Source organism: Rhinolophus ferrumequinum, chromosome 6, assembly GCF_004115265.2.
Source record: "Rhinolophus ferrumequinum isolate MPI-CBG mRhiFer1 chromosome 6, mRhiFer1_v1.p, whole genome shotgun sequence".
Lineage (NCBI taxonomy): Eukaryota > Metazoa > Chordata > Mammalia > Chiroptera > Rhinolophidae > Rhinolophus > Rhinolophus ferrumequinum.
Window position 1 is genome coordinate 29,416,065 of NC_046289.1, and position 17,353 is coordinate 29,433,417.

Genomic DNA, 17,353 nt, shown 5'->3' on the forward strand with positions numbered 1-17,353 from the left:
TCCTAATGTACTATGCATTAGTGATAAGGCTGTTGCTTGATTGATCCTTGCCTTTAGAAAATGAGAGGAAAATATTTGCCTGTTGGACATCTCTGGAATTTCTTCAAATTCACTTTGATTTCTTTATGAAATAAAATTTGCTGTGGAAATGGATAGATGAAAATTCTCTATATTGCAAAGGAGGCTTTGCATTTTTCTTATAAACTTACAATAGCATTTCCCTAGAATATTTGCAGGTTCAAAACTGCAGATTGGAAAATAGGTAAAACCACATGACAGTGAAGCTCATCTGGTAATTTTGGACACTAAAGCTCAGTGGGAAGGCCCAAAGACAAATCCCATTTGTATAAACACCTATCTGCTAATCATTCGCTTTTTTTTTTTTTTTTGGAGGACTCTTGCAAAAACAAGTATGATTTAAAATATCTTTAAGTGTTGCTTTTTAAAATAGAAGTATTTTTTTTCTCTCCACTTAGGTCCAGAGAAATGTGCCTCTAACGCTCCTTCCATGACATTCTTTCTGTGCGTGACTGGAGCTGAGGCCTATTCCACGCCCCCCACCTTCCCACACTGTCTTGCCCCAGGTACAGTAACTCAGAAATGGGTTAGCAAGCAAGGGGAAAGATCTCCACTGGTGCCTATAAGATAACCTCCACATCGAAAGCTTGTTAAATGTTACAATCCCGAGACATGGGAACATGTAAAGAAAAAACTGCCAAAAACCAAAAAAGTTAAATCGTATCATCTAGCAGCAAAGCAGAGGCCAAAGATGCACGCAGGAAGAAAAGAAGGGCCAGACGATTTTAGATTTACCAAGAAATTTAGCTGTGGACCATTCCCCTTCCAAATCAGCAAGGACAAGCAGCTCTATTGTTTGGGTTCTGCCTGCATAGCTGGCCTGAAGTGGTTCGTGCCCAGGGAGTGAGATTCTGGGAAATAGGAAACTGAACTCTACCAGCACAGAAAAATGTGAAGTGATGCCTCCCGCCTGAACAGCCGCATGAGGATAGAGAGTTTCTGCAGTATGGGACTCTTAAGAATCGAGCAAAGGCAGAAAAGGGAATACATCAAAACATCTCTCTAGATTCCTTTGTTCTTAACGACTCTGTTCCAGGACCCAGAGGTGACTACCAGATACCAAGGATCACTAAGAAACGTAATGGAATTTGTTCCATACCTGAAGTGTCTGAAACAGTTCTCATGCCCCTATAAAAATAAACAACACATTTCAAAAATTTTGCCAGTGTAACCACAAATATTTAGAAAAGAATTATTGGGTATGAGATAACTGGCCATTCTCTAAATGCTTGGTAGGTAGTAAGGACACGTGTAGCAAGCCTAGGGTATTACTGATTATAACACATATTAGAGTAAAATTACCTAAATTTCTCTAACATGCAAGCTATCCAACTTGAAAAAGCCATAAAAGTGAATTGTATATAATACATTAGAATTGTATCTATTACCTGTCTCTCCATGAGGCTGGGGCACCCCTATCCTGCTGCCTCTCCAGTCCCTGAAAACTGGTTTGGCGTTGAGACTGAGAGCAGCTCAGCAGCTTACATAAATAGAGGCAGTTAACTGTGTTGGCAATATCAGCTCCCTGTGGGTCAATTCTGGAATGTATGGGTTCCTGGGGTTAGAAGGTGCCCCCACCTCTGCTAGATTCTTCTTCAGTCTCCATGGCCCTGTTGGGGGCAACAGTGCTTGAGAATCTTGCAGGTGAAGGGAAGCAGAGTTTGTCACCCCAAAATATGCCTTTTTAGATATTTTTAACTACTGGCTCTTTTAAGAAATGAAAGATTCAGCAAGGGACTGTAACCCCCCACCCCCAACCTTTACCTTTCTAAAACAATTCAGATTAAAAAAAATCCTGTTTAAAGGGAGGGAGCTATCACCTTAGTGTCATAATAAAACCTAAGGGTGGCAGACAGGGAGAAGCCAAGCAAAATCTGTTTGTTAGACTGACTCCCCACTGCGTTCCATTGTTTCTGGGTGGCCAGACAAAAATTTGTTTTCTAAATGTTTGCTCTTTCTCATCTCCCTGTGAATTGCCTGCTTCCCCTGTGAAGGGCCAGACCCCTGCCGCCCTCTTCTTAGTCCAGAAGGGCTCATAGGCCTCAACTGTTCAATGTATTCTTGGTTGCCCCGAGTCGTACGGAACCCCCGTATGTACATATGTAATAGTTCGGTTATGTTTTCTCTTGCTAATCTGTGTCATGTTAATGTGATTATTAGACCAGCCAGATGAATGTGAAGGGTAGAAGGAACATTATTTTTCCTCCCCCAAACAGGTGAGTAACGTACCCAAGTATTTGCCCAAGTTACTACATTTCTCATGATGTGGTGGATAAAACAGGAGACAAACTATCAGCTTTTCAGAATATTTTACTTTCAGAAGTGTCTTTAGATAAAGAAGTTTGTTTTCTGCATTCCTGAGTTTCAAAATTAATAATAATTACAATACTTAATTTCTTAATCTCATTTGCATGCTAAAACATAAACTTAAGTGACTTAATTTTCACCAAATCTTTGTTTCTTCACCACATTGTCAATACATATTTTGGAAGTATTGTTGTTTAAGGCAAAGAAAGTATTTGGGAAAAATGATTACCCTTAGATAATATCTTCCCAGATAAGTACAAAGGCATAACAGTGATTTATTTTAAGGATTCTAGCAAATACATCCTGTTCGAGTTCTACTAATGGATCTTTCTAAAGTAAAGGTTAAATTAGTAATTTTCTGAGGAGTTTGCAAATAAATGTTCATGTAGCCTTCACTAAATAGGTCTGGTGATTTAAATGAAGGTTAAGCTTAATGGTAAAAGTTTTTAAGAGACTGAGAAATATCAAGTAAATGTACTTTAAATGGGTGCTAATTAAACTACAGGCTGCCATTATCCTCTTTAAAACAAAGGGAAGAGGCACAGGTATGAGAAGGAATATAAATGCTTTATAAAGTAAATCCTTCACTTCTAAAGGACCTAAAGTGACATAGATGTCTCCACAGTCTTTCACTCATCTAGATAAAAATTGCTAAATTTACATTTTAAAGAGTAATGAATTTGAGAATAAAATATTTAAGAAGGTCACTGAATTTTTTTCATTATTCCAAAGTACATGGTTATAAAGTGCCACTGAAATCCATGGTCCTGGAGAAGAAAAATATATAGTACTTACTTATCACACTCACAGTGTCCTGACTTAATCCTACAAAATCCTACAAACGTCCCAGGAATAAAGCACCAGTGAGTTCCATTCTGTTCTTTGATATTACATCTATCATTCATAACGAACATTTTCAAATTAGGCTCTAGCTAGTAATTATGTGCCTGATGCAAACTGGCAATAAAAAAAGAATCCATGCTTGATTAAATTGGGCTAAAGAGGATTACTTTAGAATCAAATTTGTTTTCTGCTTTGCTTTTTAAAATGTATCTATTTATTCTTCTCCGTAGTAGAATCTTCAGTTAAATGACACAGGAAGCTGAGAGGCGGGACGGCAGGGCCTTGAAGCATTTGGGATTTGCTAACCTTCAAGATCCTTTTTATCTTTAACATGCTATGATGTTTGCTATTTATATAGGGATTCATTATTCTCCACATTTCTAACAGTGATCATAATAGTGAGACTAACAAAACTTTGCACCTGCAGAGCATTTTTCATCCTAAAAGTTTTTTATCCCCACGATTTTAATGTTTTAAAAAGCCATTAAGAGCTAATGTAATGCTCAGAGGACTTTTAGGGTAGTGAGACTATTCTGTATGTAGTGGTGGATACACGTCACTACGCATGTGTCAAAACCCATAGAACTGTACAACATAAAAAGGAAACCTTAAACTAGGGACTATAGTTAATAATAATGTATCAATATTATTTATTGATTATAACAATGTACCACACAAATGTATAGTGTTAATAATAGGGAAACTGGGGGTGGGAAGAATGAGGTGGCAGTGGGGTGGGTGTATGGAGCTTTATCTGCTCAGTTATTCTGTAAATCTAAAACTGCATTTAAAAAAAGTCAAGTCTAGGGGTGGCTGGTTAGCTCAGCTGTTTAGAGCGCGGTGCTCTTAACAACAAGGTTGCTGGTTTGATCCCCACATGGGCCACTGTGAGCTGCGTCCTCCACAACTAGACTGAAACAACTACTTGGTTTGGAGCTGATGGGTCCTGGAAAAACACACTTAAAGGTTTGTTTGTTTGTTTTTGTTTTGTTTTTTAAATCAAGTCTATTAATTATTTTTTAACGTTTTATTAAAAGACACTGAAAGCTAATCTAATGCTTTAGGGCATTCATTATGGGCCAAGGGCAAGGAAAGAAGTTGAAATGATTTGAACAGTTAACCTTGCGAGATTTTGAATTGTAGTGTTTCTCAGGCCTTAGACAAGGGATTTGAGACATATGAATGCCATGAAGCCAAAAGAAGATATCAGAATGATCAGATCTGATCAATTATTTGTCCTATTGTTTAGGACAAATTGCTAAATTGGACGAATTCATTTCCATCTTGTTTTTTGTTTGTTTGTGTGTTTGTTTGTTTTAGCAATCTTATTATGCTTTTCTGTGAAAGCCATACTGATGCCTAGTAGCAAAAGGTATCTTTTCTACTGAGTGGCATTTACTTCTATCCCTCTGCATCTTACGTTTCTTTCTCCCGTCTCTCACTACTTCTGACTTATGGTTGCTGTTTCTATCTCCCTTCCTTGTTCTCCCTCTCTCCTGTTTTGTTTGTTTGTTTGTTTTTCCCCCTTTATCTTTGTCCTTCTTTCTCCTCTAACACATCAGATTTACCAATAGCCCTACTGGTCATTGTTTAGTCCCACTGAAAGAACTCAGTGGTTACCAGCAAGGAATAATAGATCAGTGCTCTTGGGAGAAATTTCTCTATTTCAGCTACTTCTCTACCCTCAATATGAATCAGGAAAATTTCTTGAACACTGAACCAATTTTATATATATTTTTTCTTCTTTTTCGAATCCAAATTTCAGAGCTCCTGGTCACATCGGAAAAATCCTTGAAGGAATCTCCCTTGAGTTTGAGCCAATAGTTCGCCCTATGGCTATAAAGCGGAAGACATTAAGTAACCTACCCAAGATAACACAGCTACTAAGAACAGAAGAGCCAGGATTTGGAACCAGTGTTGTCTGACTGCAAAACTCATTCTCTAGCTGCTATGTCTTCCAGTTAATGCATCCAATTAATGCATTCTAGCATCAGTTTAATTTTTAAGTTATGTGTAATCAGTTGTATAATAAAACTGTAATAGACACATCTGTTAATAACTACAACAAATTTCAATTTTTTTATTCACCAACTATGCCTAAACTCTGTGGTTGCTTACCATTCTCTTTGTAGAAATAAAATACCATTGTATATAATTTTTGGAAATCTTACTTTTCTAGCTTATAATTCCTTTTTAGTCATATTGCTCTTTTCATTGACATCCTCCAATTGCGTTTCCTAATAGGGATCTGCTGTTTCACTAAATTAACATACAATTACCCTGGTAGCCACTCTTCCACCCCTGGTCCTTTGGATTACTTACAGGTTTTAACTACAAAACACTATGTCCAAATATGTTATTTTCTTGTTTCAATTATGTCTATAAGTCAAGGGGTATAATCATCTGTAGTGTGAATTACCACATCACTCTGCACCATTTACAGTGACACTTTCAGTGTTGGTAACATTTAATAAAAACCCAACTGGTAATTGCTTACCTTGGATTTTTTAAATTATTAGTGAGATTGATCCCTCTTCAAATATGTGTTTTTATGTCTTCTGGAGTAAATTTTCCATTCATAACCTTAAACCATTTGTTAATTGGATCCTTTACAAATTCCCATTAGCGACCTATATATATATGGGAGGTAAAACCTTAATAGATTATCTATTGCTCTTATTTTCCCATTGTGTCATTATGTATTTATTTATTTGGCAGATATTTAAAACTGTTACACAATCAATCAGCTTGGAACTCTATCTCCCCAGAGCTCCACATTTCCTTCAGATCTCAGCTCAAATCAGATTTCTGCCCTTCCTCAGAGAAGCCATCCCTCACCGCTTATAAAAAAATCTCTCTCCTCCCTCTTCAAATCACGCTCTATTCTATTACTTTATTTTTGTTTTCATCACAGCACATTCCAGCTCGCATGATATATTTTATTATTTGTATCCTCCACTACCATAATCAAACAATCCATGGGATAGGGACTTGCTTATTTTCACTGCTATGTCTCCAGTGCCTAGCACATAGAAGGTGCTCAGTAAATATTATTGAATGAATGAACCAAACTTTGCCATTGAAAATTTCTTCTGGTTGTTTCAGTGCCCAAGAAATGATCTTTCTTCTGAGACTAAGGTAATGCTGCCATTCCATTTTCTTCTTGTTTATTTTAGTTTTAAAATATTTCACTCTTTCCCATCTGAATTTTTTTTGGTGTGTGGTACAGCATAAATCTTTGACTAATATTTTCTAGAACATTGCTTTCTCATGCTTGTTTTGAACCAATATCAGTTTGAATTTGTTTTTCTGTTTTTATTTTTATATTCTAAACTTAGCACTGGTGTTTCTGATGGTCATTTAATTACAATATAACTTAAGACTTTATAGGACCAAGCTCCTCTAGAAATTTTCTATCCCCGATAGTTTACTTGATATTCTTACCACTATCTTTTCTACATACTTTTTATAATTTTGAAGTTTCTATGAGATAGCCTATTGCGATAACTGGTATTGTATTAAATCTATAAATCAATTTAGGAGGTCCTGTCCTTTTTGCTGTCTTAAATCTACCAGCCCAGAAAAAGATCTGATTTTTCCTTATTTCAGTTGTCTTTTAATTCTGCCATTAAAGTTTTAAAATTCCCTGTATATAGCTCTCTTGTTACTCTCACTAAATATTTGATTTTTATTGTTGTTTTTGAAAAATACATTCTCTTTTTTCAATGCATTTTTTGGTTTGTTAAAATCATGAACAAAATTATTTTTCATGACTTTATCTTATGATCTGTGACCTTCCTAAACTTGTTTACAAACTAATATTTTGATGATTCTCAAATTTTCTAAATGTCAATTTCCATTTGCAGAGTGATTTTTTTTTTAAAAAAAAATCTCACATTTATTCTTTCATTCCTTTGTCGTATTGCATTTGCTAGAACCTCTTAAATTTTATTTCATAGAAATATAAATGGGAGCATCCTTAATTTGTTCTAAATTTTAAAAGAACATTTCTAGAATTTCCTATTTGGAGTGAATATTCTTTACTGTGCTAAAAGAAACTTTTCTATATTTTGTGGGTGTTTATCAGGAATATAAAAATCTCTCAAATGTATTTAAAGTATCATGATTTTTCTGTTCTTCTATATTCAAATGATGACTTCTATTGACAGTTTCATTAATTTTAAATTGTTTGCTATTTTTCACCTGCTATGATTTTATGACTTTAGCATTTATTGTCACAAGTAGGATTAATCTAGAATTTTATTTTTTGTGTTTTCTTTGTCAGGCTTTACAATCCAAATTATTGGCTTCATAAAATTAGGAAAATGAAACATAATTTTTCTACATTTTAAAGAAAACATAACAAACATTTAAGAGATAATTTTCAGAGCATCTGAAAAACTGTCTAGTAAAAGTCACAACTATGTCATTTTCTTTTGCGGGAGCTCTTTGGTAATTTTTGTCTCTTTTCAAGCTCTGATTGGGCCAGTTTTGCCTATTTGTATGTTTGTTCAAGTCATTTATTTAATTTAGGGTTTCCAAGTTATTAAAGCAAAGTTGTGTATAATCTTTCTTAATAACTTTTTACTATTCTTCCTATTAGTTGATGTAACACCTTTTAAGTTTCCAATTTTACCCTTTAAAATATAATAAGTTGTACAAGGGTTTGCCAGTTTTGTTGTTCTCTTTGAAGAACCAACCAAACTGTTTTTAGCACTTCAAATGATTTAAACATTTTTAGTTTCTTTTTTTAAGGTGTGTTTTCCTGTTTCCCCATTCCTTTTTTATATTTAAAAAGAATTTAGATACTATTTATTACATTCCTCATTTTCATTCTTGCTAATATAAGCATTTACAGCTATATTTTTCTCTGGTTTCTTTTTAAGTGTTACTCCAGAATGATTAGATTAACTTTTGTCTTTATAATAATACTGCAGTGCTCTCTCACATTCATCTTGCAATTGAGTATGAAAATAGTTTTTTCAGATTAGTTATGAGTTGGAAATGTAGAAAAGAGTAAGGGGTACGTAGAGGAGAAAATAAAGTATAAAGATAAAAGAAAAAGTACCCATCATTACTCTAGAAATCAAGTCCCCTAACTCTAAAATGTGGACCCTGTAATTCTACTCTATTTTCTTCAGCACACACAGTTGATACCAGGCAGACAGCCCAGAATGCAAAATGAATGGTGTCAGAAGTGGGGGTGAAAATAAAAATCAGACGAGGTTGAACCAAATGTGCATAATTAAGAGTTAATTATATCATCATTCGATTACATTGTATCTATATCTGAGCATCTTTAGCAACAAATGCGGGACTTTCAAAGCATACACTTATTTATATTACCTTACGTCTTAGCATCTCTCGGCATTTCCCTGACTCACATACCTGGATTCTTCAGCCTTGAGAGCAGTGCTTTTAATATCAGTTGTACATATTTCAGAGGTTCTATCACTCATCTCTTTGAAGGTATTTGTCTCACTTTCTTCTGGAGCCAAGGTAGTCTGAAAACATCTTTCACCTTCAAAAGTCAGTGTTATATTTGAGATGGTGACGCGTTTTGAGCATTCTTTTAGCTCACTCTTTCTTTTTGTATCTTGTAGACACCCAGGCTTCAGCATGTTTTCCATTTTTTCCTTTGAAAAGAATAAGCAGCAGCAAATCAGGTAACAGACGAGCATCATACAGAAAGATTATTTGTGGGGCAGTATCTAAAACCGTGATTATCTCATTCATATTTCCTGAGTGCCCTCGAGTGCACAGGAGCAGTAACGAGCAAAGGAGGCTTGGTGTTGCATAGCCATGGAGGAGGCCAGTGGGTGCCGGAGGCTGGCCCTGGGCTGTGGGGACCTGACACAGGACATTCCAACGCTCATGCGGTCATGTATGGTGAAGTCACCTCACACAAGAAAACAGTACTTAAACACAGAACTTCCTCTCCCTGAATTGTCAGGGAAAGGCAGGTGTTCTAGAAATGCCTTGCCACCCACTCCCCAGTCTGAGATTGCTTTTGATTTAAGAGCATCTAAAAGGTGATAAGAGTTGGAGATTCATTATAATACTAAAGAGTTTGTCTTTCAAAAGACTTAGGACCTATCCCTAAAACCTATACCTACCCTGAAATCGCTCCCGTTCTCCTAATTTCCTGGTGTCTGTTAGTGCACCACCTCTCCCAGCCGCTCACTGCTTTGGAGCAATGGGTGGGGGATTCTAAAGACTGTGTCTCCCTCATATCCTTTGCTTCTGTACCTAACTAGTCCACTCACTAGCCCGTCACCTCTGTTACCTTTCCTTGCAAATAATGCAAAAATTTTCTTCCTTAAAGATAAAACTTCATTTTGTCTGACAATGAAAGTAATACACATTTATTATAGAATAATTTTTAAAATCCTATAAGATATAAAGTGAAAGGAAGAAAATTATTGCTTGCTTGATGCCACTGGCCAGAAATAACTACTCCTATGGCACACTTCATTTGATCTTTTGGTCTGTTTATTTTGTATGTGACTACTTTGTGATTATATTTCCGTTTCATAGCATACATTTTTCACTTAACTATTTTTATAAGGATTTTCCTCATGTCATTAAAAATTAAATTCTTCTAGTTAAAAATAAATTATTTTTATTGTAGGAAACAGAAAATCCAGAAAAGTATAAAGAAGAAAACATGAATTGCCTATAATCCCCAAATCTAGAAATAAACTGCTGTTTAACAATATGCCATTTCCCCCTTCTATTGTCTGTGAGTATAAATGTATTTTTAGAAAGTACGGATCATATTTTTCATTTTCACTCAACTTTATATCATGAAAATTTCTCCAAGTAAAGAAAATTTTTTCAATGATTTTAATAGCTACAGAGTTGTCATTCATTTAACAAATGTTTACCAAGGGCCTATGAGCTTGCCAGATACATACAATGGTCAGTCCTAAATAAGATAAATAAGATTATCTTGCCAGATACATACTATGGTCAGTCCTAAATAAGATAAATAAGGGCCTGCCCTTTGTGAATTTAAATTTGTTTAACTGTTTAGCTATTTAGCTCAATAGCTAAATTTGTTTAGCTATTTAAATTTGTTCAGCTATTTAGTATTTGATTACTAAACAGGTTACACTGTTTAGTAATCTAAACAGTGGATATTTAGATTACTTCCTTATTTTCATTATTTCATTTTTTTATAAACAGTATAGATGTAGCACGATTAACATCTTTATAGCTAAATCCTAATTTCTATTTCTGATTAATTTCTTTAAAAAGATTTCTAGAAGTAGAATCAGGGTCAAAGAGTATAAACATTTTTAGGTTCTTGATTCATAATGATTTCAAGAAAGTTTGTACTAATTCTCATCCCTACCATGAATCTATACGAATTCCAAGCTGACCACACTTAAACTACCATTTACAGTTTTTCTTTTAATTACAGCTTTCTAGGTAAATTTTTCCCCTAAGTTTACATTTCTTTGATTACTAGTGAGGTTAAACTTTTCCCACTGTATTTATTGGAAGCTTCTTCTATGAAATGTCTCTCCTTGCCCTTTACCATTTTTTTTTTATTGTGGGCCCCGTGGAGATTTTCAGCAGTAGCCTTCAAACTGATCTCTTTATCTACAATCCATTCTGCCATCAGATTAATCTTTTAAAAACAGAGCTCCTTCACACCCTTACAGAAAGGGCTATTATGGCTAAGGTTTGCCCAAAGACTGAAGTCCACACTTCTTATTTTGGCATTCAAGGTTTGCAAGTAACCTTGTAAATCCTATATTCTATTATTCTCCACATATATTATACTCCAGCCAAACTGAACTAACTATTCTTGGATGAGGCTCTGTGTTTTTCCTCTTTCTGGCCTTTTCTACAGCCACTCACTTCTTTTGGTATTTTAGTTTTCTATTTCCAGCTTCACTTTTACCTGTTGAAGATTCACCACACCCCATCCTTCAAGGTACTGTGTACTTTTATATATATGTTTAAATCCTAAAAGAGCCCTTACATGATATATTACCCTCATTTTACAGATGAGGAAATGGGGGCTCCTGCAGACACCTGCCAAACTCCTCTGCAGCAGGGCTAGATTCCCACCCAGGTCTCTGACTCTGATCCCAAAGTTCATTCCATCCCACCATAGCTTTCTGATCCTGGGTTAAATATGGTGGCAAGGATTGTCACTGCCTATTTTGGGAGACATCTGTCAACTCCTTTACAGCAGGGTTCAGGGACCAGACCTCAGTCTTAAAATTAGGTTACTCAGAGTAAGTTCCGTAGCATTTTGATAATCAATGTCACGTAGCTAACCAAGAAGAGTGATCTGGGTTATCATTCTTGTTCTTGATTATGAAAGATGAAAGTCTTCCATGTCACTTACCTTTTCCTCTTGCTTGGCCCTTAGTATGTCATCATTTTCAAACACCACTCTGACCCCCGAGCTGTTTGTGACATGATGGAGGTCTGTGACTTCTGTGACTTCTGTGAAAATGTTTACATCTGGGGCCTCCACGGCTTCCTTTTCTGGAACATCTGTGACGTCGGTGATGTCAGTGATGTCTGTTAATTCTGAGAAATCAATGCTTTCTATAGCACTTACGGGGTCTGTGTACACCTGTGAGGTCTGTACAGCAGCGACTGCTGCAATATTCATGATGTCCACTGAGCCTCTGATGTCTGTCCTATTTGTGATTTGCGAGAGGCTTGAGACTTCTGACATTTTAGAGGCTTTGGCTTTCTCCTGATTCAAGAGGGAGATGCATTCCACCCATTGAGAAAATAACGTGTCCTGTTTGCAAGCAGGGGCACAGAGCTGTAGGTAGTAGGATCGGCCACTCACCAGCTTTACTTTGAGGAGCATATTCTCAGCATCGTGCACAGAAAGAGTCACAAACTGCAGAGGGAGAAACCTGCAAACGCATGCAAAGGTCATCTGGAGGCCTATGGGAGATCTATCAAAAGGCCTTTCCTTTTATGTTTTATAGCAATTTGAAGAGTGACACTTAGGACAACAGGCTTGTCTTCCACACAGGCCTGGGGAGGGGCAGGCATGGGTCAGGGCAGTGCCTTCTCGTGGGCACCATGTTCCCGAGTCTTGTCCTCAGCCTCAGCTCATGACTTTCATTTTTAGTACCTGTAATCAGGCTCCTGGGGGCCATCTCACCTGAATCACAATCCTAAAACTGATGTACTAAAACATCAGAGTACCAACTACTTGCCATGAGAAGCTGCCCTATTTAATCCTGAAAAGTTGAGACTTACAGGAGGTGAGTGATTTGCTCTAGATCATAAAGCAAGTTGGTGGCTTGAGACAAGACCAGAGCAAATTCTGATGGAAGTTGGGATGGGGGTGGGGGGACATGTTCTAGAGAGGCAGTTTGAGTCTTCAGTTCTTGTTACTTAAGTTAAATATATATTTTAAATTAACCTCCTGTTTGACTGCCAGGTTGTCGTAAACGATTCTCCCCGACTTTGAGGATGCAATTCTATCATTTGCAGCAGGGAGTGTAAGTGAGACGCTCCCTTGGAGCAACTGTCTTCCTGTTTCCATGTTCAGCTCCTCAGGGGTAAAGCCTACTTTCTGAGAGACCCTTAACCTCTTCCCTTTGTAACTCACCTGGTGAGCACCAGTTTCTCTGGAGAAGGAGAGGTCAGGAGACTTTGAAACACGGATTCTGTATCTTTCTGGGCAGCGGGTGTCAGATGCGCCAGCAGCATCACGTCCGGGGTCTTGTGGGTGCGACTGAAAGAGCAAATGCCTACAGTCACCCAGTTGGCTCGGTTATGAAGGTAAATGGATTCACCTCTCCTGTTGACCTAAGACAGAGAACAGGAAGAGGAGTTTTCTGATCAAGTGCACGGTCCCGCCAACCTTGTTACCTGAGCAGTGTAGGAAATAAAGGAGAAATAAACCATATGATCGATTTGTTCCCTCACTTGTTCACGTGAATTCCTGGGGATATCACAGTGAAAAGACAGACACATCCCTGACCCGTGAGGTACCAGGGAGGTGAACATTAGCGAGGTACATCACTAATTATTAGTATAAGAAGTGTTATCAAGTACAAGTTCAGGGTGCTGTGCTGTGGGGACACATAAGGGGGACATGTAGAGGCGGGTGTAGGTAGTCGTTTGCTGGTAAAATGTTCACAACTGCCTTTCAGAAGGCACATATACATACATTTATTATAAATTTTACTGATTAAAATATGAGTAGCACACAGTTTACAAATAATGACATACAATACTCTTTATTTCAAATTCCATTGAGTCAATTTATTCTCACAAAACTCTTCCTTGACCATGGCAAACTCTTGTATCTGTAACCTCAAGAGCATAGATAATAGTAAAATGTACTGAAATAACAGAAATGATGAGTTTTGAGTATTTGTTGCCTTTGTTTTGAATATAATTTATTTGATTATAAAAGTTTATACAATTAATTTTTTAATAATGGTTGTGTTTAACAACTGACTTGCAAACTTCCTACACACTTGCCAATCCATCACTTCCAGACATCCTGGACGTAGAGTCAGAGAAGTCTCCCCTGAAGAAGGGACCTCTAGCTGAGATCTGAACAATGTGGGAGCTAAACTGGCTGTGTGTGTAGGAGAACTTTCTAAGCAGGGGAACTGCCTGTGCAAAAACCCCAAAGCCCAAGAATCTTGGCCAGTAAAATCTCTGCCAATTGGAAGAGGAGGAGGCTGGAAAGTGGAGAGACAGGGATGTGAAGGAAGCCAGAGAGGATCCAAGCAATACTTGGTTTCTCAGCTGTACAATTACTGGTTCAAAAAAAAAAAATCACTTAAAAACAAATAAACTCAGAAAGAGGTTGTAGCACACACTATCGATTATCTACCCAACGCCATTCCCGTCTTCTTCCTGATTAACAGAATTCTCGTTTTGTCCAGTACCCACCCCTCAAGGATGGAGTTCCAACTCAGGGTTAAATCCTGACTGACCTAAAGCAATCACAGTGACCTTATCCCCTTTCAGCACAGGCCTGTGACCCAGCCCTGGCCAATGAGACATTAACTAGTTGGGGCCTCTTTGTGGCTGTGGGAAAGGATCCTGAGCCCTCAGCGTTGTGAGGCCGAGAGGCATCTCATTTTTTGCTGGCAGCAGTCACCGCCCTGTTTACACGAGATGGCCTGAGGGGGTACCAACCGGAGGGTGACAGAGCAAAAAGAGGCTGAGCGGATGCCCTGTGGATCTCGCACTGTATTTGAGATAATTGTTCTTTTTCATTTCAACTTGTTGAGTCAGAACCTTAGTAACTTGCTGTCAAAGACATGCTAACCACAAGAGGTTGTGCATGGTAAAGGGAATAACTTATCCAATTACGGAGCTATGGGGCCAGGTCTGGTGTACAGAATGCTAATGACCTCCCCCAGTGTTCATTACAGTATACAAAGGTTATTTGAAAAGTGTGCAGGAAGAAGAGTGAAAAATTAAAAGATTATTAACAGGAAAGGAGCATCTGAACGGTAAACTGTATAAAATTTTGACTTATGCCATGTGTTCTGGGGCATCACTTAAACACGAGTGGCACTTCCTGCCTATAGTGTCTGGAGGTGAGGAGCTCTCCCTCGTACCCAAACATCAGTGCAGAAAACGTGCTGTTGGAAGATGAAGATGTGCCCCTGGTCTTCCCTGTCGCCCCCTCTGTGGAATCAGCCGAGTTGCTGCTTGAACGGGTGTGTTTCACGTTAGACTTGGTTATGGCTTTTCTACGAAGTTGCGGGGTATGGCTCACACCACTGAACTCATTTCCCCATTACTTTGTCTGAATATTTTAATGGTGAATGTTCAGAGGAAAGTTAGAACTATTTCCAAATGCATTGACATGTCGCTTCATTCATAATGCAGGTACATTTTTATGAGAAGGAAAATTTCCTCCCTGACACCATTTGACAATTATATTTTACCTTCAGAACTAAGAGCCAAAATTCAGTTTAAACCCTAGTTGTGTCATAGATGTTATTCTTTAAAATGTCTTCCATGTCTAAGAAAAGAGTTACGTGAATGCTTTCCTGTGGCAGGGTATCCTAAAAATGGCTATAATCTCGTCATGTAATTTTGGGACGATTATGATAGAATGACAATCGCGGTAGAGTTAGGACAGGATTCCTAGGTTAGAGTTGGGAAAATTTGAAATGAATTTTTCTATAACATTATAATTATTTTAGGTTGTTTAAAGCTCCAACACTGTTCCCTTTAATCTTATCATATATTCCTTTGCAACATTTAAAACAATTCTCTTCCCAACCTTTTCAGTCATCTTTGAGAAAGTTAATGACTGAAGTTATGTAACATAATTCAGGGCTCACATGTTTACCTGGATAAAAGTGCTCTCTAACATGGGAAGAGATACAAAAGGGGCATACTCTCCTCCATCCAACATATTCTGAAGATCTCTTGGACTGTGGGAGGGTGGGGCGCAGGGGGCACCTTGCTCACTGATCCTCGTGGCAGGCTTCCTGTCAGTCTTCTTCATTGCGCTTACACACCGACGTCAGAAAGTTGAGGAAGTGGAAACATAAGGAACGGATACAGAGAGAATTTAGTATAACACTTAACTAGTCTCACTCGTTCATTCATTCATTCATTCATTCATTCATTCATTCATTCATTCAACAAATTTTATCAACATCTGTGATACACGAGGTACTGCCGTGGGCACTGGAGATACATGGGAACAGGACTGGTAAGATCCCTGGCCTCATGCAGCTTACACTCTATGGGGGAACAGAGAGTAAGCAAGTTTTAAAAAAAGATGTTGGATGATAAGGGCTTCCAAAGTCTCTAGAACAGATACACAGAACATAAAGTGCCTGGGTGTGGGGCTGGAAATACTAATACTAATTAATTAGGGGGGTTTGGAAAGGCCTTGCAACATGGGCCCTGTGTCCCCCAAACCATTATTTTTCTGTCTTCCTAATGAATGGTACCAGTATCCTTTCCATCGTGCAGGGTTCTCAAGTCCTTTTTTATAAGTAGGGTATCAAGATTATGCTAAACTGAGACCATTTCTTCCCGATCATTCACCCCTGACTGAGGTTTAGCTTGTGGTTGGGAGCTAAATAGTGGGTATCAGTGTAATCAACGACAGCATTCATCTCTAGCCCTCTCTCTGGAAACCGCTTCGACAGACAACAATGGCTCTATGTCACTGGATTTTATCTTTCATCTACCAGAAATCACAGAATTCTAAGAGGGCAACGAGGCTCCAGAATATAATTCTGTTCAAATGTTCAAAAGATCTCCCTTCCGTCTTCACAAACTTCATGCCAGTTAGAGGAAGAGTCCTTAACTGGCAAGCAGTGGCTCCTGTATACATATTTCCACCTCAGTCCTTTCTCTGAGACTCTTTTTTTAACCCCTAACCCAAGCTACTGGGTAAGTAGTGCACACGTCTCGTTGCCGTCCCAGCCAGGGCCGTGGGGCAGAGACCACCCCTGCCTGACATCCTATGAGCAGGTGACTGGGCAAGACAGGTGTGGATATTCCCCACCAGACCTTCTGCTGGTGGTGACTCAGTGAATACCCCCCTTTTGCGCATCTTACGTATAAACACACGGAAAGTAAATGAGTTAAGATCACCAAAAAAGTAAAATAGTCTAGAGAAGCCAAAAGGTAAAAAGAATGAGACAACAGAAACAGCATTTGGGAGAAAAGAAAAAAAGGAAAAAAGGGAAGGATAAAACAACAACAGTCACCTAAAACAGAGGGGATGAAAAATAACAATCAACAGAATTTATTTGGTGCTTGTTTATGTGGCAGGCAATAAAGGCTTTCCATGCCCTATCTCATTTCATTCTGGTAACACTATGAAGTAGCATTAGTAAGACCTTCATTTTATACACCATACCAATTAATGCTTGGAGAGGGAAAGGAAATTATCCAAGGTCACACAGCTTGCAAGTCCCCACACCAGGAGTCAGGCCCTTATAACCTGACTAGAGAAGCGTTTGTCATTGCTCAAGGTTCAATCCTGCCTTGAGTGCTTGGAAAAGGGGTGTGAGTTGGCAAGGGTAGGAGGGGTCAGGATAGCTCAGGATGGATGGGAAGGAGGAAAAAGGAGGAGAACCAAAGAATACAGAAGACGTCCTTCCCTTCTTTTTCCTATTGCTGTCCCTTC

The 17,353-nt window shown here is 38.1% G+C and overlaps 1 protein-coding gene across 1 annotated transcript; it reads right to left on the reverse strand.

Annotated features, from left to right (window-relative positions):
• Nucleotides 1-1,127: 1,127 nt before the first annotated feature.
• GARIN2 (golgi associated RAB2 interactor family member 2) lies at nt 1,128-15,709 on the reverse strand. The gene is made up of 5 exons (XM_033107607.1): nt 15,551-15,709; nt 12,830-13,029; nt 11,594-12,122; nt 8,617-8,864; nt 1,128-1,206 (listed from the first exon to the last, which is right to left on the reverse strand). Exons 1-5 carry the CDS (start codon nt 15,707-15,709, stop codon nt 1,128-1,130), a joined length of 1,215 nt encoding a protein of 404 aa, XP_032963498.1.
• Nucleotides 15,710-17,353: the final 1,644 nt, after the last annotated feature.

What these genes read in the sequence shown, in the direction of transcription:
- GARIN2 (XM_033107607.1), bottom strand. Translation starts at nt 15,709, where the DNA reads ATGAAGAAGACTGACAGGAAGCCTGCCACGAGGATCAGTGAGCAAGGT. An exon ending in GAGAAACTGGTGCTCACCAG is followed by an intron (nt 12,123 to 12,829) that starts GTGAGTTACAAA and finishes ATGCGTTTGCAG; the next exon opens with GTTTCTCCCTCTGCAGTTTG. An exon ending in CTCAAGGCTGAAGAATCCAG is followed by an intron (nt 1,207 to 8,616) that starts GTATGTGAGTCA and finishes TTATTTTTATAG; the next exon opens with GGGCATGAGAACTGTTTCAG.